At 44.8% G+C, this 22,739-nt stretch overlaps 1 protein-coding gene and 1 long non-coding RNA gene across 2 annotated transcripts; one reads left to right on the plus strand and one right to left on the minus strand.

Annotated features, from left to right (window-relative positions):
- Nucleotides 1–283: 283 nt before the first annotated feature.
- On the minus strand, nucleotides 284–12,771 carry LOC144406100 (uncharacterized). The gene is made up of 3 exons (XR_013467274.1): nucleotides 12,696–12,771; nucleotides 12,268–12,420; nucleotides 284–393 (listed from the first exon to the last, which is right to left on the minus strand). It is a non-coding gene; the product is annotated as an uncharacterized LOC144406100 (long non-coding RNA).
- Nucleotides 12,772–16,577: 3,806 nt separating this feature from the next.
- wu:fc23c09 (uncharacterized) lies at nucleotides 16,578–20,930 on the plus strand. The gene is made up of 4 exons (XM_040175251.2): nucleotides 16,578–16,921; nucleotides 17,150–17,221; nucleotides 17,496–18,858; nucleotides 19,062–20,930. Exons 2-4 carry the CDS (start codon nucleotides 17,155–17,157, stop codon nucleotides 20,158–20,160), a joined length of 2,529 nt encoding a protein of 842 aa, XP_040031185.2. The 5' UTR covers nucleotides 16,578–16,921; nucleotides 17,150–17,154; the 3' UTR covers nucleotides 20,161–20,930.
- The last annotated feature ends 1,809 nt before the right edge of the window (nucleotides 20,931–22,739 follow it).

Below are 22,739 nucleotides of genomic sequence, written 5' to 3' on the forward strand. Positions count from 1 at the left end.
CGAAGCATGACTGGCTTCATGTTCCCAGGATGTGGCAATAATGTGCATTTTTACTGTGTGCATCGCCCTCCCTCTGTAGCTTTTTAAAAACCTTTACGTCTGCGCTGCCAGAAAAGACTATTTTAAATGAGAAAACTTTTAAATATTCTTTACTTGTTAATAATTAAATGCGGTTCAATTTCTGCATGTTGACGTGTATTAGTTCAGTGCAAGTTGTAGGAGATAGCATATGCATTATGCAAGGTGGATGCCTGTTTTGAATGATTGAAATTGGCCTTGAGATTGAGTGAATTATTTATTGAAGCCTCCATTTTCGTTGTTTCTTCAGGAAACCTGCTCCCGGCCTGCACATGGAAGCCCTTCTCCACTGCTGAATACGTCACCGTCCTCATTCTGAAAACAACACATATCTTTGGCTCTATTTCTCCTTCAGAGAAAGCAAATAAGACACAAAAGCACATTCAAGCTGAACACATTTCATAGAAGGTCAGGCGGTCATCCCTCCCGCTTCCTCTTAACTCCATCTCCAAGCTTTGACAGCAGCCTGGAATCTTTCAATTTCATCTCCTAAGAGCCGCAGAGCGGTCTCCGTGGTAACGCCACTTAAACTCTGCCGTTTCCACCTGAGTTCCTCACACGGTGACGCAGGAGACACAGTCCAGTCGTCTGCTTTGTAGCCTTACAGAGCCTCTATCTGTAAGGTCTGGGAGCAGAGAGATTCGCTTTTGGGTTTATGACAATGTGTTTGTATTGTTTTTCAATTTGAGTTTTAGGGTCTGGGTGAGTTCATTCTGCAGTCAGCTCAGAGGATTCTGAACACATATTTTCCAAATGGCGCAAATCTTTAGGTTTTAAATGTCGGAGGGTGTATTTACTCCGTGCTTGTACAGTGAGTAAATCCAACCAAGATGTGGAACATAATATCTCTGTCACTTACTTACTGTGTTCCTCACCCTTCATCCCGAAACTTGCAGAAAGCGTCACACGCACGCACGCGCTGAACAAGTAAACGATTCATCTCTGGGGTTCTACGCAAGAACACATTGTTTTCAATCTCAAACAGGAAACGCTCATTTGATGTTGCTGAGGAAATGCTCATTTGATGACGCAAGAGTCCATGTGACCCTCACTGTTCCCTCAACGTTTCCCAATATAAGTCACGATTGCCTCAATCGTCCAATTGCTTAAACTTGTTATTAAAAAGTGGGGAGTTAAATGAAGCTGAGGTCTTGGGAGGTGACGAGCAGGAATGAAATCGTAACCCCGCTCCACAAGCACAGTCACCAGCGTTGATAAAAAGGCTTGTATTACTCGTGACCCACCTGCTGCACCTCTGCTGATGAACGAGCATTCGTGCCGTAGTATTAACTGGCCACGAAAGGACGTATAAAATCTCACTCCAACCACGGCCTCCTCCTGAAAGCAGCCTTGTCTAAGCGGAGGCGGCCACTCATCGTGCCTCAGACCGTGTTGCCATAGTAGCACTGGTCCTCCAAGGCCTGAGACACCACGGCCTGCCACCAGTCTGCTGCGAAGGTGCAAATGAACCGCACAGCGTGTTCCATGTGCACCACAGAGAGGAAGAGGGAAGAACCAGGAGCGTTCCCCGTGCACGCCTACTGAGCATAGAGGTAATGAGGGAGGAGACCGGGGGGGGGGTTCGAAGGCGTGAATGACGAGCAAAATGAGGACAAAAAGGGTCAAGCGACTGCTGGTGATACTGCATAACCAGGTGGACTGACGGTGGAGCCCGGAGGCACTGGAGAGGTTCTGAAAGAAGGTCACGGGTTAAACGTGAACTAATAAGGATAGGAGGAAATTAAATCAGAAAGGGGGAGTTAGGGGAGGGAGTTTAACGGTGAGGGGGGCGCGGGGGGGGAGGCGTACCAAATCCGGAGGATTAATTCCACACATCGTCAGCATCCGCAGTCGCGGCAGCACCCGAGGCCGGTGTGTGGATGGCGTTCACATTCCCCCGATTAAGTCGGACTCCTCCTTCCTTTTTCCATCGCTCCATTTTGCTCCTTGCGAGCCCCCCTCCCCTCCTCCCCCCATCCCCCTCTGCTGTCTCATTCCCTAAAACAAAGGGGGGATTAGACCACAAAGCCCTGTGAGACAATACTTCATTACAGAATGAGTTTCCCAATAAGTCAAAGCTCCGATGAAAGTAGGTTACTTAAGAAGTACTGAGAGTCAGAAGCCGACCTGCAGCTCAGCGTCAGTGGGCGCTTTCATTTGTAGAAGGCCGGAAAGTCCCAACGCAGCTTCAGTTTTCAGCCTGAGACCTGAATACGAAGCATGTGATCGTTCGAATGTCTTTACAAATGTTTTATATCGAACACGTCTCGTGCTGACAAATCGACCCGACCTTGGACGCACATTTACAGTCATGCGTGGTGATGTGAGTCATTAGACACTATTAAAAAGCATTTCAGATTGTAAACGCAAGTGTATTGAAAATAAATTATTATTATTGTGCTGCACAAATTTAACTTAGAAATGTTTCTAATATTTTAATTTGTTAAAGCTTTCGGTGACTCAAACTACCGAATCCTTGTTTTTCGACATTACAGAGCAAAGCAAGTTTCCTTTCACGCTTGCAGACAAACTAAAGCTAACTGGGATTTACACGTCGTGTGACTCCAGCCGGCTTTCTGACGAGCCGACAATCCACCTGTTGTTGTTCAGAGTTGAAGGCTGCGTTTGGAACATTACCAGCAAAACACTACTGGTGTGTTGTTGCAGTATCTGCTGTTAAGCCAGCTGTTGAAGGCCAGTATATTTACATATAGATATTATGCCTTTTCTAATCACTATATGTTTGAAATACAAAAGATGTTCCACATTTGCAGGTTTTGGTTGCTAAATAATTAATTTATAAAAAGCTAAAATAATTTAATTATTTTTCATCTACAGCTAAAACAAATAGTTTCAGTGATATTTTTTCGTAAAACCTCCCTGTAGATCAGCAAGATGACCAAATTTCTTTACATTCCTCCTACAATAAACATTTGTGCTAACAAAATCACTCGCATATAAAATAAGAACACGTGTGGACACAGAGGGGAACTACAGAACAGCCTTCTCCTCCAAAAGGTTTGCTTGTGCCTGCATTGAAAATTATCCTGCTTTATGTCACCTGGCTGCTGCTGGATTCTTTAAGTCTTATCCGAGGTTTTATATTAGTGACACGATAAATTTGCTGAATTGACACCTGCCTGGCTTAATTTGATTTGAGGGGTTTTACCTCAAATCACCTCTGGTAAAAACAATCCAAGGCCTCCGCAGCGAGCCACGTCAGAGCAACACGGCGGCAGATTACAGCAGCCGGTTGTGCTCGGTCAGCATGAACAATGGGAAAGCAACTCCGAGGAAGTAGAAAACAATGCCAGCTTTGTGGCATGTGGCAAATATGGTGGACACCAAGACGGCTTCAAGGGAAACCAGTCGACCCGAGAATCACTCAAAGGAAATTCTTCTGAAGTAAACATGACGCTGGCTGGTTTGAAAAGGGAGGAACAAAACTCAACGACACCAGTTGAGGAGGAGCAGAGAGGTCAATCTGAACCACGACTTTCTTATCTGTGGTTTGAATCCAAACTAAAAAAAAAGAGATTTTCTGTTGACGTTTCTCTCGTGGCCAGATCTGTAAATAAAAAGCGCCGACGTGTTCCGCATCGGTTTCCTTGTGCTTTCACTTCCTATTGTGCATCGAAGACTGAATCAATTTGATGCCACGCTTCAGTCACATGTACTGAATGAGACGTGACAAAACATAACAGCAGCGGGGCGGGGGTGGGGGGGGTCCAGTAAACCCATCGTCCTGCCAAGCAGAGTCGTGTGGTAACAAACTGGAGCGGGTCAACGCCTCTCAAAGGTGCCGGCCCTGGCTGTATCGCCATAGCAACCGCCTGGCAGCGGTGACGTAACAGCCAATCAGGCCGATCCCGTCCCACCGAGGGCTTTTACAATGCTGTCAAAACGGGGCGTCCTGCTGTGTTTACTGTGGAATTATTCACAGGCCGCGTTGAGCTTTCCTGCGTTTCCTTTCTCACTGCGGTATTTATAATCCCAATCCTGCCTTTTTCTGAAGCAGTCAGCATGAAAGCAGAACTATCCTCTTTGATAAGAATCTCATTTTTCACAATAAGAGCATTTCATATGGATCCTCTTGGATGGATGGATCCTCCATCAAAATGTTCTGGATGTATGGAAACATGTTTGTCATCCTGACAAAATGTGTATATAAAGAAATCTGCCGAGGGTCTTATATTTAATAGTACATCCGTCTGATGCCATTTCTCTAGTTTTGGAGCCTCATTTCAAGCATTTAAATGATTCCCACAAAACATTTACCTGCTGCCTCAGTATGAAATATCTACAGGCGGAAATCCGAGAGGAGAGATCTGAAAACTGCTGCATGAAAGCCACTCATTCCGTCATCGGCTGCTTTGGGGGTAATCAGATTGGCCTCCCGACAGCACGTGTGATGACCAGACCTCACTCAGTATGATCTCATAAAAGCAAATCACTGGGATTGGTATGTCCTTTTCATCTATATGGATATAAATGTTCTCTGATCGACAGAATCTTTTTGTGGATTCCAGACGTCATGGCAACAGCACGACGGCGGCCTCAGAGGCCCACGCGGCAATCGTCACCCACGAGGTAAATACGCCGTAGAGCGCCGAGAGATGTCAGCACACGTCGCACCACAAAGCAACGCCGCTCTCCGGGCGGTAATGAGTCGCCTGACACGCATTAGCGTTCAGAGAAAGAGGGCGAACCGTTCTCACGTGGAGAATTAGCGGTGGCAGGAAAAATGGAGGCGAGTTCCGTCCATTCGATGCCGCACAGTCTGTGGATTATTTAAACCATTAAACCCTCCGCACTCGTGAAACAACGAGAAACCAGTTTACGCTACTCCGGATCCTCTCGCTAAGTGAGCCGGCTGGAAATGCGGGTTTTTAAAAGGCACTGGAAAGGATCATGTGAATACTTCTTTGATGCTATAAAGAAAAGGTTGAGTAATAATTCATTTGCGACGGCAGAAACAGTCACCGTGTAGCCTTTGGCTGAGACAGAACGTGAGACTGGACCAGTGGGGAGGTTTGGTTCCTCCACCTGGGACGAATCCACAGGACACCGCCGGGTACCTTCACACAAAGGTGAAGCTACACTCGCAAAGGTCAAAGATTGGAAAATCAAATGTCACACAAAAAAGAAAAAGAAAAGCGTGCTGGGTGCGATCCAGTTTTATAAATGTTGTTTGAATTGGAGCGCACATTCTCACACCCAACCACGCTGACACACAGCACAGCTGGTTGTGTAACGTTTGGTGTGTACAGTTGGCCTGTTTACAAATACTTAACAAGAATTATGCTTTGGGCCTTTTTATTATTTGTTTTTTCTTTATTTGTAGGTTGAAAATGAAAAAAAAGATTGTCTTGGGAAAATAATTACGTGGATAAAAATGGTGCAATTTTTTTTTGTAATTCAAACACTGACATTGCAAATTGCAGCTTCAATATTTCAGATACATGTTGTGTTTTTCTCCACCCCTCCCAACGTATTCTGGGACTACATGTAACCCTTCTAAAGAGGCACCGGAGCGCACTGAATGTAATTCAGGCCGGTGGCGTACGGCTGTGTGGGAAGTGGGCAGCAACGTCCGAGATGAACGCGGTTATTAAATAGCGGCTGAGTGAGTTACGCAAACACACACAAAGGGTCACACACATGGATGTCACGCTCGGGGTTTCTGGAAACAAATCAAAAATACGGCGTCCATATTGTTATTTTTCACCGGTGTGGCGATTGGCAAGTCACAGTTTTGTATGGTAATATTTATTTACCTGAAGTCAGCTCAATTTCTCAGTCACAATCTCTCAATAATAACCTTCGGGGTGAAGTAAGGGAAGTTTGCAGAAATGCAAGAACGTTTCCCACGAGAAAAGATTGCCAATCAGTCACCAAAATTACCAAAGAAAACAAAGGGGAGGCCGTAGTGTTTTACTTGTGCATACTCCTGGCAACATTCTTTTTTCATCCATGGTCAGCTTCTTTTGACAAGGAAATGTTGTAGAACCAACAACCATGATGTGATTAAAGAGGACCTTTAATAATTGAAGCCACAGTTCCATAGAATACGATCTATTATCTAGAGTGCTGTTTATACAGCAGGCAAAGGGTGATGTCCCAGCATTTAGTCAGTGAAGCCTGCCAGTGTTCATCTATCACTTCAGCTCTTTGTTCGCTGTTCATAACAAGTTACGTGTTTGCTCTGACGTGTGCGCACACCCACACACATGCATACAAACTGCAAAGCAGCCCATTTAGCTTCTTGTTGTTATTTCGACACACACACACACACAGAGCTATGAGGGCAGGATGTTCTGGCTCTGTCTTTACTTAATACACGTAGTGCCTTTGAAGCTGCATGTACTGCGAATACCACGAACAGACAGAACAAACTTGTTTGTCTTTGCTTTTCGAGGCGGGGAAGATGTGCATGCGTGGACTGGGATCGACGCGCCCGCGGCACGTTATCAGTGAAAACTAATTTGAACAGCCACTCCAGAGCCAAAGGTTCGACTACGGGTGTAACGAAGGCGTCGTGTCGTCGAGTGAGAAACCTCTGCGCACAAATGCAGGTCGCATTTGCTAAATGTTCATAGACTCCATTGATTCGTAATTAAAAACACGTTGATAATCTGATGGAAAAAACAGCTGCTCAGCGGCTGTTGGCTTTTAATAACAATGACTGTCAATAAAGACATTTCACCAAGATTTCACCTTTAAATGAAAAGTGTCCTCGCAGTATTTATATTGTTCTAATAAAGCCATTCCATCGTAAAAAGGAGTATTCTCATTCGCCAACGTTTTCGGAGTGAACGATTCGAACTTTTGTTTAGTTTTCAAACAAGTCCATCTAATTAAAAAGTTCCACCGAATGTGTGTGTGTGTGCTCTACACTCCCACGCGATCACACGCAACTCAAACACACACTTGACTGCTTCACACTTCCCTGCAGATGAACGTTGCGGAGCACACACGCTGACATGATATCTTCCCACACAGAGCATTTGGAATAGCAAGAGGCTCTGCTGATGCACTCTCCATATTCTGTGATCCATGTCAGTCCTTTTCCCCTCACACACACACACACACACACACACTCACACACAAAGAGATTGTTTACTCCCCTATCTTTGCACTTTGCATATGCAAATAGCACGTAAAGGAGCTTTCCACTGGGTGAATTTGTCACGCCATAACCAGAGATAACAGAAAAAATTCCATTCATATTTCCAAAAAATCTTTTCCTTGTGTATGTTCAGATCATTTAAGAGGATTTTCTCAACTTGACATATTTGCATCCTAATTCCATGTGACAGACAACTACATAAACTGGTCTCTTTGTTAAGATTTAATCCATAGATTATTCTATTTGTAGTGAAGCAAACGGGAATATTATGTGACGTGAGGTAATTTTATATGTTGCCTTTGAGGAGAGAATAGTGGGGGGTTTTCGTAGAAAGCAGGAAAGACAGTTTTTTTATTATTTTTATCACGTTTGTATTCATCTGTTACAAAGAATGTGACGATACAAACTCCTTTATGTGATTAGTATATTATACTATGTGGGAGGCCATTAGGAAAGATAAAATAAAAAGACATACACAAAAAACAACTTTGGTACCGTCATGCTTTCTAATTTGTCAGGAAGTTTGGAAGTTCAAACTTGCAAAAAAGCACAGGATCTTGGGAATAAATTAGTTTTCTCTGTGGGTGTAATGCAACCACGTGAGCGTGCATTACATGTATATCTATGAGAATCACAAGACTTTCAAGATGTAATTTCAATCAGGAGCGGCTTAAATATTTATGTAATTAATTGATTTGCTACAATGTGCATAGTAGTAAAAGCTGAAGAAAAACAATAAGTCTGGAGGTGAATTGGATGGAGGTGCTTGTTTTAAAATGATTTAAGGAACTAAATCATTTTAAGCTTACCTGCACGATGTCATTAGCTTTGGTGACCTATTTACAATCTATTTGCTCTCTACCTGAGTCTGTTGACTCTTCTGACACTGTGACGGATCGTGCACAGAAAAAGGTAACAGGTTATTGCTTTATGATCTGAGTAAGCCGGGCAACACCTTAGCTTCCCTCTGCAGGCAGAGCGTACTTAGCGTACATGAGGCTCTGTTTGCCATCGTTGGCGGGAAAGCCCCACCACTGATGTCAATATTTTGCCCCGGATTATACTGGGCTCAACTGAAAGACCTTCGTCCCATCGGCTTTACAATGGGATTAGTCAAGTCACAGTTTTGATTTTGTATTATGTTCCTCATTGATCCCAAACTGAATGCTGTAATGAAGGACACTCTCATATATCACGAACAGCTCCGGAAGAGATCGTCACAGCTCAAGCTGCAATGCACGTGCTCTCAGCAGTGTTTGTTAACTCTCTTTCACAAGTCCAATGCAACACTTTTCTTTCCTGTTTTGAAGAGCCTCGATCACGGGCCAATTTCACAACGACTAACCGCACACCTCAGTTTTAACTCTGACAGTAATTGGCCCTGAAGCTATCGGGTAAACAAGGCCTCCATCGCCGAGGATCAGAAGGTTTGCACTCGCCGCCGCGATTTCCAAAAACTGTACATGCACACAAACAAACAAGCAACCTCTCGTTCTCTCTGTCTCTCCCGTGAAAACACATACTTTACTTTTCATTAGAATCAGCATTAGCTCCCATCAAAGGGACTCACTCATCCTACTAGAGTTCATAAAAGAGGACGAGGTTTCTCCAGCACAACATTCCCACAGACTCCTCGTCGTTTTCAACATTACATTAAACTGTCTAATTATAGAGAAATGCATCGCCCTCTCATGTCTAAAGTCGGGGGGGGGGAAATCCAGCTTCTGGGCGAGTCTGGACCACTGAGACTTTGACCGGGGATGTAAACCACTGTTTACGTCGGGATCATTTACCACCAAACCACTTCCACAGAAGGCTGCGCTCAAAGATAGTGGCTCGAACGAATGAAAACGACCGTAAAAAGCAAGCTAGAGCGCTAACAAGAGGGTGAAAGGAGGATTTTATGTTTTGTAATGTTGGGTGCACGGCGGAATGAAAATCCAGGGCTTGCAGATCGCTCTGAGGCCCGTCACATGCGAGGGCCCATGTTCCCAAAGCCCTCTTTACTTTCTATCTTTGGCGAAAAGTTGAGGAGTCTCAAGGATGGGTCACTCTCTCGTGTTTTCACACACTCATCCACGTCAGGCCGCTCGTCATCAAAACCAATTGGTTAGGTGCCCTTAACCTTCACACCTCTGGGCATTCCGATAACGGCATTCTCTCTCTTCTGGAACTATGTTCCGCGTTGTTAAGCCGCTGCGATGTGCTTTGCATCTCCCTGCGGAGCAGTTTAATCCGCAGGTGAGCTCGGTCAGAAGCCGCCTCCGCAACCAACATTGTTTCATCAGCCGCTCTCTCTCTGAGGCTTTGGAGCTGGGTTTTTTGTTGTTGTTGGTGTGGGCTTTCGATGCACGACCACTGAGCAACGTATGAACAATCATCACCTGTATGCTCATTCATTCCCAACACCTCTTTATTCATTCCAAATTCTCACCACGGGCTCGTTCCTGTCTGCATTGGAAAAGGGATCAAAGCTGGTGGGAAACAAGGGATGCATGTGAGCAGAGAAAACCACAGTGGATCAGCACGTTTCTTTCCGCTGGATTGAGAAAAGAAGATAAAATAAGACCAGCGTGAGAGATCACACGGCTAGTGAAAGTTCTCCCGGAGCCTCCGGTGCCTTGGAAACAGCCACTGAACCATCGGTTGATGATATTTATGCAGATTCGGGAGCATTGACACACGTGCTGAAACCACTCGACGAGAACATGCACACTTGTCCTCATGTGGAACGGTATAACACACGGTGAAAACATTTGGTATCATTCAAAAACACGTGCAAACCCCTGCTGAAATGTGCTGCAGCCAGAATTCACAAGCCTGCGTGACACATCCGCCGAGAAATCGCTATCACGGTCACCATGGCAACGTGTTCCCATGGGCCAAACAAAACAAATCGGCATTTTGAGACTCGCCATGTTGTTCCCACTCGTGCCAGATAAGAAGGACTCAGCCAAAACGCTTTGTTTGTGTGGTGTGGAGACGAATCCCTCCAATCTACTCCACTCCCACTAATCTGGGGGAAATGACAGCTGCAGTAATCGCTGTTTTCAGGAAAACAGAAAGATCTTGGGTGATTTTGTTGCACCGCTTTTACACCGGGAGACCGTGTTCTTGTGTATGTGTGTGTGTGTGTGTGTGACTTCATATAATCCTGACTAATTTCCATAAAGTGGAGTGTGGGTGGAGCAGACACGGTAATCCGGGACGGGACTCCATGGATTATGTTTGGGTTGTCTGGGCCTCACAGTGGGACCAGACTGATGCTGTTTGGTCGCCCGTGGCCTCGGAGAGACCTCGGGGTCATTATTGATCTGAAATGCCATTGGTCAGTTTGGGTAAACTCCCCTCGGGCTTTGGCATATTACACAATGAGGTCAGTTTGGGGCTGATGTCCTGTGGAAGCCTCTGAGATTCCTGACCACGCATACGTGTTCTCAAAAAAGAAAGAAAACTCTAAAAACTATGCCAACTGCTTATGTTTTATATACATTTTTAACAAAAAGGCTGTCAGTGTAGACAAACTGAATGTCCTAGGTTGTATTTTAGCAGCTATCGCCTTCACACCCTCTGCTGGTTCCCTGAGGCTGTGATTTATATCTCAGTCACACAACGTCAAACTATTTGTGAGAATTAAAAGTTCAGGCGAGCGGTACGGTTTATTTAGCATCTCGGCCACTAATCGCTACAATTTGACTTTACTGTGTCAACGCTTATCAAAGAGCTCTCATTGGGTTGCACTGCCGGCTTCATGAGTCAAAAACTAGGTGTAAATGGCAGAGAGGTATTTGTTTTTAAAGGGGAATGGTTCTTCCTTTTTTAAAGAGAGGGTCGGTCTGAATTAAGAGACAGTTAAGTCCCACAGAGGCCCACATTGCTTTATTTATTATAAGCAGGAGAGGAATTGGATGGTTTTCAGTTGTAGCCCCGCAGGCCTGAGCTTTCATTAGGCTGCAAATCGACAAGTTGGATTAATTTGTCTTTACTTCAATGGGGAAAAAAGTCTTTCCCCGGGCAAGCTGTAAAGCTCTAGTAAAAAAGACCATACCTGTGTTCAAAAGTAAAACATTTTTCATGTCCGGGCATATCTGCCGCTCACAGTGCTGATGACAATAAAATTGCCAGAACTTTCAATGGTCCGACTAATCACAATTCCCTAAATATGCACCACATTACGGTATTGCAAAACTAAAAGGTTTACATCAATACTATGAAATAAAAAAGAGGATCAGAGGATCCATGTAAACCAACAGCTTTCCCAATTTTCCCATTTACGCCCTTTGTCCAAACGCCCACGTTCCGAAGAGCTTGAGTTTGATGACATTTTGCCAAAAGGAAGCGGTAATATTTGGGCCGTTTTGATTGACCAAGTTGTTGTCAAGCAGCAAACCTCTTCAGGACACGAATGCAATGCCACAAGGACTCATTTGTGCTGTTTGTCTGCACATGTACCGGGGCAGGTTGACGGGGCCTTCGTCGCTCTGCAGGTTTTTTGTTGCCGAGGCCTCCAGGGGAGAGAAGCGCCCTGCGTCTCACAACGTTCTCCGACTGTAATTACAGGGCGTATCTGAACACGGATGCCCACCCACTCGCACCATAAACACGAGCTACGAGCCCCTCTTGCCCCTCGTCTGCCGAACCTCACGTCTACCAGCAACGGCATGCGTCACAGCTACTGTAAAACAAACACCTTTCATCCCGGGGAGATGTGACTCAGGTCCTCCGGTGAGCACCGGTTTTGCAGTGGCTGGCACACCGAACACATTGGTGACTTTGATACCAAATAAAAATGGTTTTTGCAGCAATGGCTGTGGGCGTAATGTGAAGTAGGGATTGTTCCCCCCATTATCCGTTTAGTTAAAAAGGGGTAAAGCAAATTTTTGGCAGAATCCAGGAATTTCCCGAAGACGGGAAACATTAAAAGCTTTGCAGATCTTTTTGAAAAGAGGTTAAAGTGCTTCCGTACGCACAGTCGGCCTTTTCAAATCACATCACTCTCTGTTGGGAGCACGAGCCAAAGTCTACATCCTCAACATGTTTCTTACTGCAAACTTCCTCACATTTTCTTCCTTCTGTTTCCCCCTCTGCTTTGTTTTTCTCCCCCATTCGCTTCCTCGTGGTGGAGCTCCTGCAATTGGTCGGAGGAGGTGGAAGGTTGGCCAATGGGAGCGCAGTTGCCAGGCAGCCTGCTCCTTGTTTGGAGGCCCGCACAGCTGTTCATTTGAAAAGAGGCAGGACATAATGATAAGTGCCCCTCATCGACACACACACGCGGGCACACACACACACACACACACACACACACACACACACAATGTGGGCTGATTTGGAATTCGTGGTAAAAAAAAAAAATAGATAAACACATTGGTTCATACAGGTTGTTGTTGCCCTCACATGTTGTGTATACACACAGTTTGGCCGTATTAGGTTGCAGAACATCAGCTGAATGTTTCGTTTGTCACAATGTACGTAAAGAAATAACTCCCACCTTCTCGTGCTGCAGCGTGACATATTGAACCACGTTGCCCGGCAAACATTGTTCGTCCATCTGCCCCGCTGTCCCGCAGAAACAATACAACCCCTATATATATATATACATCCTGCACATATTTCCACCCCCATTTTTCACACTTGTTGCCTCCGCAGACCACAAGGGCTGCGTGTGGCGTTGCCTCCATGCTGGCGTGAAGAATAGAGGCCCAAGTGAGTGGAAGCAGACCAGTTGATCGGCGGGGACACGCCGCGCCGACACATGAATGCCTGTGACATATGGCGAGCCTCCTTCCGGCTGATGGCATCAATGATCGGCTAAAGCGAGCATGCACGTTGAGCGATATCATCACTCCGCTCTGAATGGAGATTTCTTTTCTTTTTTTCTTAAAGAAATGAGTCACTCTGAAGGAACAATGGATTTTAAAAAGACAAAAGGAGCCCCTCTGCTCCAGCGCCTCGGTTCGGTTCCTGCTTCAGAGCAGTATGTGGTGGCAGAAGGTAAAGAATGAAGATGTTTGCAAAGGCCATAAATACGCAGAGGAGAGCGATGAGTCTTATCAGACCAAAAGTACTCATATTTTAGTGTTTTTAATGAAATAATATTCTGCACCTCTCAGCGTATTTCTGTGTCCCTGAGCGCGGATCTGCTGACTGAAGGTTACCTGCAGGATGGAGAAGCTTCATCAACAGCAAAGAAACAACTTGCAACGGCAGTGTGAGCCTTTGATTCGATTTGAAGGGACCGTTAGTACTTCAAAGCAGGGTGGAAAAGGACCCCGAAAAAGACCCCGAAAACTGGTCTCAAATTACCATTTCTCCTTCCCGTCAAGGCGCCGTTGATTTTCTCTTAAGCTTCGTGCCATGTTGGATTTACTGACACAAAAAAAACGCCAAAAAAAACACAGGTTTAAATTGGTGGAGCTATTCCAGGCGGTGTTAAGCCAACAGTGTTGTGTTGGTGGGGGGGGGGGGCTCCTCTCAAAGTGACTCCCACCTTCTCTGGAGAAAATATTTGGATGGTCTTAGAAACAAAAGTAGCTCTCACATTCTCGTACAAACTCAAAAGACTTGACTTGCATTCCTCTTTTATTTTCGCCTTTTCTCATCTGCGCAGGAGTCTAAAGAGCATTTGGGGATGTCCTTGAACACCAGAGTCCTCGTTCTGCTGCCAAAGACCTGTGAGCGAGTGTTTACTCTACCCGTTCATGCCGAATAGCAGAACCATTTATATGTAAAGCGGCAACTATTAAAGGACACACGGGGACTGAGAAGCCGCACCGCCTATAGGGAATAAAGTCCATTTGCGTTGTGTGCTGTTTGTCCAAGGAGTCACACGCACTGCACACAATGTGTCTCTGACGCTCTTAGCCAACAAATGTATCACAGTCTGTGACCTTTGCCCTTGGACCTTGTTAACCCCGCCCCACCGCCAGCCGCCAGCAGTCGGGCACCGAGCAGATGGAATAGTTTGGGGGAGGGTTTGTCTTTTTTACACAGTCGTGTTGTCACTCAAGCCTTCGCCTTCTACTGCCTGGATTCACCGCTACCTCCTTCTACTCTATTTACTCCTGGATTTGTTACATTCTATTCATGTTTACTGTAAATCCGATCGAGTGCCCCCCCCAAAAATTCCAGGACATGCAGTGTTAAGGTCTTCATTAATTATCTGTCCAATGACGATCATTTACGTTCAATGCACACCAGAGTCTCTACTCTGGACACCAAAAAAAACAAAATCTCACGCCAGTTTCCCAATGACTCATTCGAAGCTGGCAAAATAATTTTAAGTGATTCTGGGGCATTGCCAATAAATATATATATATAAATATAAAAGAAAAGAAAAGGAAAAAAAGCAAACTGGTGTATGGGCAACTGGTGAGGCTGCTGGGCAGCTGTCCAGGCGTTTGGATGCACCGGGGAACGTCATTCAACTGTGAAGGAGATTCAGCTGGAAGGCCGATGTCCAGACAGACAGCTTTTACTCCACGAGGTGTGACTGTGAAAAGGGTTTTTGCAGAGCTTTGCAGAGACAGACACAGTGTCTGTTTACCTGAATTGTTCACAGGATAACGGACTCTTATCATTTTGCTCTGACAGGATATGCATCATCTTCTGTGGCCAATTTATATCTTTAAAATGAACACAATCGACCTTTAGACACTGACAAACTCTGGGGTATTTTTTTTTTACCGTAAAACAGCAGAAAACAACCCCCGCCTCTCTGACTCTCCCATTATGGCTGCTTTTCACACCCCCTCTCCTACACATTACGTCACCTTTGACAGGAAATGAGATGCCACAGCTCAAGGTGTTAAGAGATGTCTTCTCAATTTCAATCAGTGTCCTTTTTCCTGCCGTTGTCAAGGACGTGTGATTTTACCCCAGAAGATTTGGGCACACGGGCAAAACAATAGAACGCATCTGCTGCGTTCTCCCATGGACGTTATGCGATGTAAGGCTCTCTCTGGGCATCTCCTGCAGTTATGCGTGGGGAAATGCTGCCTCTATGTGGTCTTTGAAAGCATGTTCAGAGGGTATGCTCCGTACAGCATTAGCACACGTATGTATGTATGTATGCGTGTGGATTAAAGCGAGTGAAATGGATAAACGTGATCCAGAAGACGTATTTCCTCAGCCAAGTTTTCCAGGTAAACCTGCATCTTGTTTCAATGTCCTGTTCTCATACACAGTATGTATGAGAGGAAAATAAGATATCTTTTATTTTTCACTGTCACTAAAGCAAAGTACTGGAGATAAAAGTCTGTTAACTCTGTTTTGTTTTGCCTTTAGTGTGTTTGTGGTATAGTTACGCGTTCCTCTTCAAAGGGAGGGAATTGGACCTTGGGAAAGTACCGCAGCGCAGCTCGGGCCTCGTGTACGAGATCACCTGATGCACCATGTGACAGAAAACCACAGATCACAGACGAGACCTTGATTTTCTCAGACCCACGGGGGACGTTAAAAGAGCTTCAGATTTCGGGAACCAGATGTCTGCGTTTCGTTTTCTGCCCACACAAAAATAGACGGTGCAGCCGAGAAGGAAATAAAACATCTGCGTCTCACAAAGCAATTTCTGCTAGTTTTTAAAAGTAGATGCAGCTTGTGGGAATCAATGAATTTGTAAGACTGCATGGATTAGAAAACATAATTAGTCTACATAAACTGATTAAAGTGCGGAATGATTAGCCTACTATACCAGAACTACAGCTCAAAATCAATTCAATCCATTCAGTTCATTAACTCAGATATTATGTGGTAAGTTATGTAATCATTCTCCATGCAACAACTTCTTCTGGTTTAGACACTCAAAAGTGAGTGAATATCTTCAGCTTTCAGAAAATTGGTCAGACCACGTCAACATTTCAAAAAGGTCACTTGTAGCGTGATTTGTACAGAAATGAATTATCTGCATATCAAATTGATAGTGAAGGATATGGAGGACAAAAAAATTACTAATTAAAAACTAATTATTAAGTATAATGAATAAATAATTGAATGTATAGATGAATAAATACATGTAGAAATACAGAAGTGTAGAAATAATATAAATATATATATAAATAATAATGTTCTGTTTAGGTATCAACGTATATTTATTTATTTATTTAAGTATTTATTTTTCTTCATTTATCTTTTCATTTTTTGATTACTCGCACTGTAGTTAAAAAGTTATTTTTATCATGTAAATTAAGTTAAAAAAACATAACAAAGTGAAATAGAACCACTACAAGAATCACTTTTTTCTAATCAAATTCACTCGTTAGCAGCCGCAGTTCCCAGACTTCCCGACGTACGGCAAATCATTAGCATAAGGGTCAAAGTTCAAGCAGTATCCAGGAGCTACTTGTCACCCTCATATAACCACTGGGATGTTAATGTCTCCCCACCGTGGGGCAAACAGTAGCCACTGTAAAAACCCACCGTCACCTCTGACCCCTCTTCCCCTCGAGTCGCCGGTCTTTCCCGCTATTGATCCTTCAGATTCCTCTGACGTTGCGGGTAAGTGTGACAATCCTCTTCCAGATAAAGGCATTTGGGGAGTCAATGCCTGCGACCCGGCCAGCGTGTGTGTCAAAACTCTCCGTAGCGAGAGGGCCGCTCTATCGTTAAAGTCATTCGTGCGCGGTTCAAAGGTTAAAACCAGTTCTTCCGAACAGAGAGGCAGGAGGGTCAACGGGATGAAGGCAGGAACTCAGCAGTGACACTTAAAAGAGGCTGCAGGTAAGCGACACTCCAGCTGAGCAATTCATTAAGACGTATTTTAGCTTGTATAATGTCAGGTAATATGTTTCTTCATACATTGTAGTTGATTGGTTGTCAACAGAGAAAGTTTCATAAAATGAAACGTATGTCTCATTTTTTTTACTGTAGGCTGAAAAGGATGGCTTTGAAGAAAGTGTTGTCCTTTACAAGCTGATCCTTATGCCATATTCTTATGCCTTCCGACAGATACAATGGAAGTGCTCACAGTGCTGCTCATGCTCTTCGCAGTTTCTGGGTACTCACAAGTGTTGCAACCTGGTAAGTATAACGTAAAAAATGAGTGACATTTCAAGGCCCCACCTCAATGGACCTGTAAATTAAGTCATAATCAGAGTCCGCAAACTAGAGGTCCTAAACACTCACATGTTAATTATTTCATGAATGTTGTTGAATGTTGCTCACATGCTACTTGTTAGAAGCTTCATTTGTTTTCGTGCATTCAGAAAAACATTCTTTAATTCCTGCAGTATTTCCACTCTATTTCCTACAAGCTGAACTATCCAGTGTGCTTCCTCTCGGTGTCGTACTGCAGGACTGCAAGCCAGCCAGATAGCTGGGATGGAGAGACACCGTTGGTTTCAGCTGACGAATGTTTCAATACCAGTGGAAGCCAAAGGAAGTGAGGCAAGGAAATCAGAGCAGGAATCAAGGAGTGAGGGATTGACCCCCGAGACAAACCCAGGGAAGAAGAGGACGGCTTTGGACGCATTTTTTAAGATGTTGAGAGAAGAAGCGAAAAGAGACGACATTCATGCAGCCGATATTGTGGCGGATTTAGATTCAGATGAAGAAGTGGAGAGGAGAGAAGAGGGGGACCGTCTGGTTACGAAATCAGAGAAAACTGAGTTAAACGAGGACACGGTAAAAACAATCCCTACAGGAACGATGAAAACACTCAACGATCTAAATGCTTCGGTTGAAGATACACTGAAGCATAAAAAAGTGGAAGAGGAAAGAGAGAGCAGGTTGGTTGCAGGAATTATTCTTCACCAATCAACCCGAGGCGTTAAGATGTTGACTGTAGATCAAGAAAAGGTAGAAGAGAAAAGAGTATTTAAAGAGAATGAAGATCACACAGCAGTTAGCGATCTCACACCTCTTTTGAGCACATCCTCTGCTCAGTTTGGGGAAGAATTTGTGATTCGAAGTATCACTCAGACTCCAAATCCTCCTGGTTCTCCTCCTCCAGTTCATCGTCATAATGTCCCTCAATCACAATTCTCTTCGTTCCCTCCCTCCCAACACGCCAGAGTTAGTCCTCCCTTTTTCCCTCCATCTGTCACGTCGCCCAATCCCAGAACCATCGATCACATCTCAGTCACAGCGGGGCTTCCTGGTGAGATGCATCAACTGGAAGCCAAAGCCGGCCCACGTTTGGAGAATGACTTGGTCCAGATGGTATTGTTTGAGCCGGCAAGGAGGGAGCAACAAACCACCGTCGTTCAACCAGAGTATATGACCGAATATATCCCCACGGAGCAAGTGGCAACGCCGAAACCCAACGAAGCAACGCTTAGAACCAAAGAGGAAAATCCTATGCAGAAATTAAATAAGAGTAATCCCGCTGTGGAGCTAGAACCAGACGCAACTCAGCCCAAAACGGTTGAGCTGATAGAAAACAACACTAAAACAGTGAGGCGGGACAGAGGATCTCATCTTCAACCACGACTGACCAAACCTTCAGCAACACCGCAGCAGACGATGGCAAAAACACCTCCAACGAGGCCAACAAAACTCAACAAAAGTAGTCAACATAAGCCCAGTAAGAAGACCAAGAAAAGGAAAAAGGACAACAAAACACAAAAGCCCTCGGAGAAGAAAAAGGTCATCAAGCCAACGCACTTTCCTTACTTTAAGGATAACTACTGTCCTCCTGACTGCGCCTGCTTTGGACGGTAATTATTAGACTAAATTGATTTAAACATCTGTTCCAACAAAGGTCTAACGTCTAACGTTGTGTTGTTCTGAAACAAATAGTTGAGTCATGTATTGTCAGGTTAGAGATTCAGTGATTTGTTGTTTTCCAATGTGAGAATGTGTAATTTGGAGGTTTGAAGAGCTGTACGTGTGCTCTTACCTGATATGTGTTATTTTTCAGAGTGGTCCAGTGCTCAGACAAAGCCGTGGACAAGATTCCTTACGGCATTCCCTATAATGCCCGTTACATCCTCCTCATGAACAACCTCATCGACAGCATCCAGCTGGACCTGCTCAAAGAATACGTCTCCATGGAGTTCCTGGTGCTGAGCAACAACCGGCTCACGGTGGGTACCGTTGAGGGGGCCTTCGAGGGGGTCCCGGCTCTGAAGCGCCTCTACCTGGATAGGAACCTCCTGGACGCCGTGCCGACGGATCTTCCAGCTTCTCTGGAGGAGCTTCGTCTGGACAACAACCGTCTGAGCGTGATGTCCGAAGCCGCCTGGGCCCGCTGCCCCGGCCTCTTGGTTTTGAGCCTGAGCAACAACAGCCTGGGCAACGGATCTGAATCTCTTCCCGCCGCAGTGCTCTCTCCTTTGTACAAGCTGCGCACGCTGAACCTGGACCACAACCAGTTGACATCGGTGCCTCTGGGTTTGCCCCTGTCCATCAAGGAGCTGTACCTCAAAGGGAACCTCATTGAGGACTTCAGGAGAGGAGCCTTCAATGGGATATCAGAGCTGGTGGTGTTAGATTTGAGTACCAACAGACTGACAAGCAAGGGCCTTCTCAGGGAGTCCCTCCTCAATGCAACTCACTTGGAAAGCCTCAACTTAGAGGGGAACCGACTAAAAAAAGTGCCACGACATCTTCCCCGCTCACTGAAAACTCTAAATCTGGAAGGCAATCTCATATCTTCCGTCAAGAAAGCGGCTTTTGGCACCTTGAAAAACCTCGAGCACTTGGGCTTAGCAAGAAATAAAATCTTCAAAGTGGCTCCAGGGGCATTCCGGACGTTGCCTGTACTGCACCAGCTAGACCTGTGCCACAACAGCTTGCGCCACGTGCCCAGACAGCTGCCGGAGGCTCTGCGCACGGTAGCACTCAACCACAACAGGATTAAATCAGTGCCTCGGGATGCTTTCTGCTGGGGCAATAAAAGTGTGAGTCTCACTGGGCTTGTGCGAGTGCAGTTGGAACACAATTTAATCGACGTGGGCAAGTTGGATGCACAGGCTTTCAGGTGCTTACGGGGATTCCAGGTGGTGCACTTCTACTGAACCGGCAAAAGATAGAAACAAACGATCCTGCTGCTAGTTTGCCTGATATCAGGCAGAATTGTCTGATATCTGGTAAAGGTTGTCATGTTAAATTCATAACTTTTATTTTGCAGCCAAAATGCCAACGAGAGACCAAGAGTGAACGATTCGTAGATGTCGGGGTAATTTAAGCAGAGTCTCAACCAGACGTCTAAACAGATTTAACAAGATTTAAAGTGATACTCAGGGCTTTCGATTGATTTAGAACCGTCTTGATGAGGTCCGTAGTCATCATTATTATAAATATTACTCTGATGACAGAGACTTGACATTAACGTTGCTCCCACACGCTCTGCCACTATATTTTAATTTAATGATATAAATGTAATGAATATGCTCATAATAAGACATGGATGATGTAACAAGTCTGGTATTTTTACAGATGAGTTTCAGATATCTTTATTGTTTCAGTCTCCGTGGTTACAGTAGAGGATTCTGCTCCCACTTTGGCAAAACAATTGATATGTGAATGTCTGAGGCAATTTTCACACAGCGAAATCTGTACCGCGTTGTAAGTTAGAAAATACACATAAGCAATATATCTATAGACACCTTCATAGCTTACATGCTGTTGATTTTATGTAAAATGAGACTTCCTTATAACTTATATGTACAAACAAGTTGAACTGTTGTTCCTAGAAGTTCCTAAAATGTGCCACTCATCTGAGTGGTACGGTTCCCCTTTCTGAGCTATTCCTGTGAATATAAATAATAAAGATGTTTCTAAACAATTGGTGCCGCTGCAAATGTGTTCCTTGATTGGGAATTTTTGGTTTTGTCTTTGAATGCTTTATATTGCTTTATATTGATATTGCTTTTTGCTTTGTTTGCATTGGTTACGTGGAGCATGTGACAGGGGATTCCAAACAGGGAGCCTTGGACGTAGAAGCAGAGACTAGAGCGCCGTCCATCCCACATGTGACCCCATTGACGGGAGTCGCAAACTAAAGAATAGAAAACCTTTCAGTTAAAATGGTACAGGAGAAGAGCATCTGGATGCACGCATTAATTAAGAAATCATTTTACAATATGAAACAATAATCAAAGTGGAATTAAGACAGTTATGAGCTAAATAAACTCTCAAAGGAAACAGGCGACAAAAGACACATTATATTATAAGAGACAAGAAAGTCAGTTTAGCATTCCTAATTTGGTTTTCTCATGCTCATGAATGGACACAGGGCAAATATTCCACTACAGAGAATTTTCCAGGAAAAAAAAACAGTCAAGGTTGTTGTTTTCTCCCTTGTGATCGTACAGCGTTTATGGAAGTAGTAATTCCTCAGTTAGGTCTCTATAGGTTATTGTATGTCTAAATTACTTTGACAATAAATGCTCCTGATTCCTGATTTCTGACATACCAATATGAAAGACTTGGTTGTCAATGTGCTCTTTACAAAAGAAATCCACTAGATGGCAATACTGTATAAGAGGATTAAAAGTGAGATGCTGGCTCTTGGCTGGCTGACTTGGCTCTTTTCCACTTGTTATATCAGAAGATAAGGCCATAAAAAAGAAACACTGCGGGGAAATGCACTAAACAATATTATGATAAATATGTATTCAAACACTGAAAGACTGAAAACGCAGCCGGAGAAGAACGCGCGTGCACACACACACACACACACACACACACACACACACACACACACACACACACACACACACACACACACACACACACGTTGGTCACGCGCATTCACGGAGAGGCGAAGATGTTTGTGGTTTTGTTTTGTTATAAAATAAGAACATTCGACCTCATCTAGAACTCTAGAAACACAAGTGGAGAAAATGCTTTCGTCCACATGGAGGTGCTTAGTACTGCCCCCTTCCCCCCCTCCTGCTCTCCTCTAATAAGTTCACTCGGCAACGTGGCACTGCACCCATAGGACCTGGGAACGGGGAGTAGGAGGAGAGGAGGAGAGGGGGGCAAAGAAGGAGAAAGGGGGAGGAGGGAGCACCAGTGAAACATGCATCCAGGCTCCACTCAGCGCTCGTGCAGAAGGGGAGAGCTGCGGCCCGGCGGGGAGCTCACCAGCACCTCCCTGCGGTCCAGCAGGACCCCGTCCCGTGTCACTACACCACGTCTGCTACCTGGACCCACTGGAACACCTCCTCCCTCTCTCTCTCCTGCTTTCCTTATATCCTCCACATTTTCCGATCTGCACGCAGTCGTTTAAGAGTGCATGCGCGTGTCACTGCGTTCAGTGTCACACAATGCATGTGTGTGTGTGTGTGTGTGTGTGTGTGTGTGTGTGTGTGTGTGTGTGTGTGTGTGTGTGTGTGTGTGTGTGTGTGTGTGTGTGTGCGTGTCAATCGTCTGGTGCATTTGCATGCGTGATGATCATGGGAACGGCTCCCCTGTGTGAAGCCAAGTGCTTATTGGAAGTAGTTCCGTGTCGTCTGTTGGATGCAGTCTGGTAGTGAAGCTGAGCAGGAGGTTTGCAGGATTAGTGTCTATACCATTTGCAGATTTACCTGCCTTGCTCACATTCGTATGTTCTTTAGTGGAGAAAAAAGTTGTATAAGGCAACCCCACA

This window comes from Gasterosteus aculeatus, chromosome 4 (assembly GCF_964276395.1).
Source record: "Gasterosteus aculeatus chromosome 4, fGasAcu3.hap1.1, whole genome shotgun sequence".
NCBI classification, from domain to species: Eukaryota; Metazoa; Chordata; class Actinopteri; order Perciformes; family Gasterosteidae; genus Gasterosteus; species Gasterosteus aculeatus.

Excerpts from the sequence above, each read along its gene's own strand:
- wu:fc23c09 (XM_040175251.2), top strand. The coding sequence starts at position 17,155 with ATGGAAGTGCTCACAGTGCTGCTCATGCTCTTCGCAGTTTCTGGGTAC. Across the intron at positions 17,222-17,495 it reads CTCACAAGTGTTGCAACCTG|GACTGCAAGCCAGCCAGATA; the intron begins GTAAGTATAACG and ends GTCGTACTGCAG. Across the intron at positions 18,859-19,061 it reads GACTGCGCCTGCTTTGGACG|AGTGGTCCAGTGCTCAGACA; the intron begins GTAATTATTAGA and ends GTTATTTTTCAG.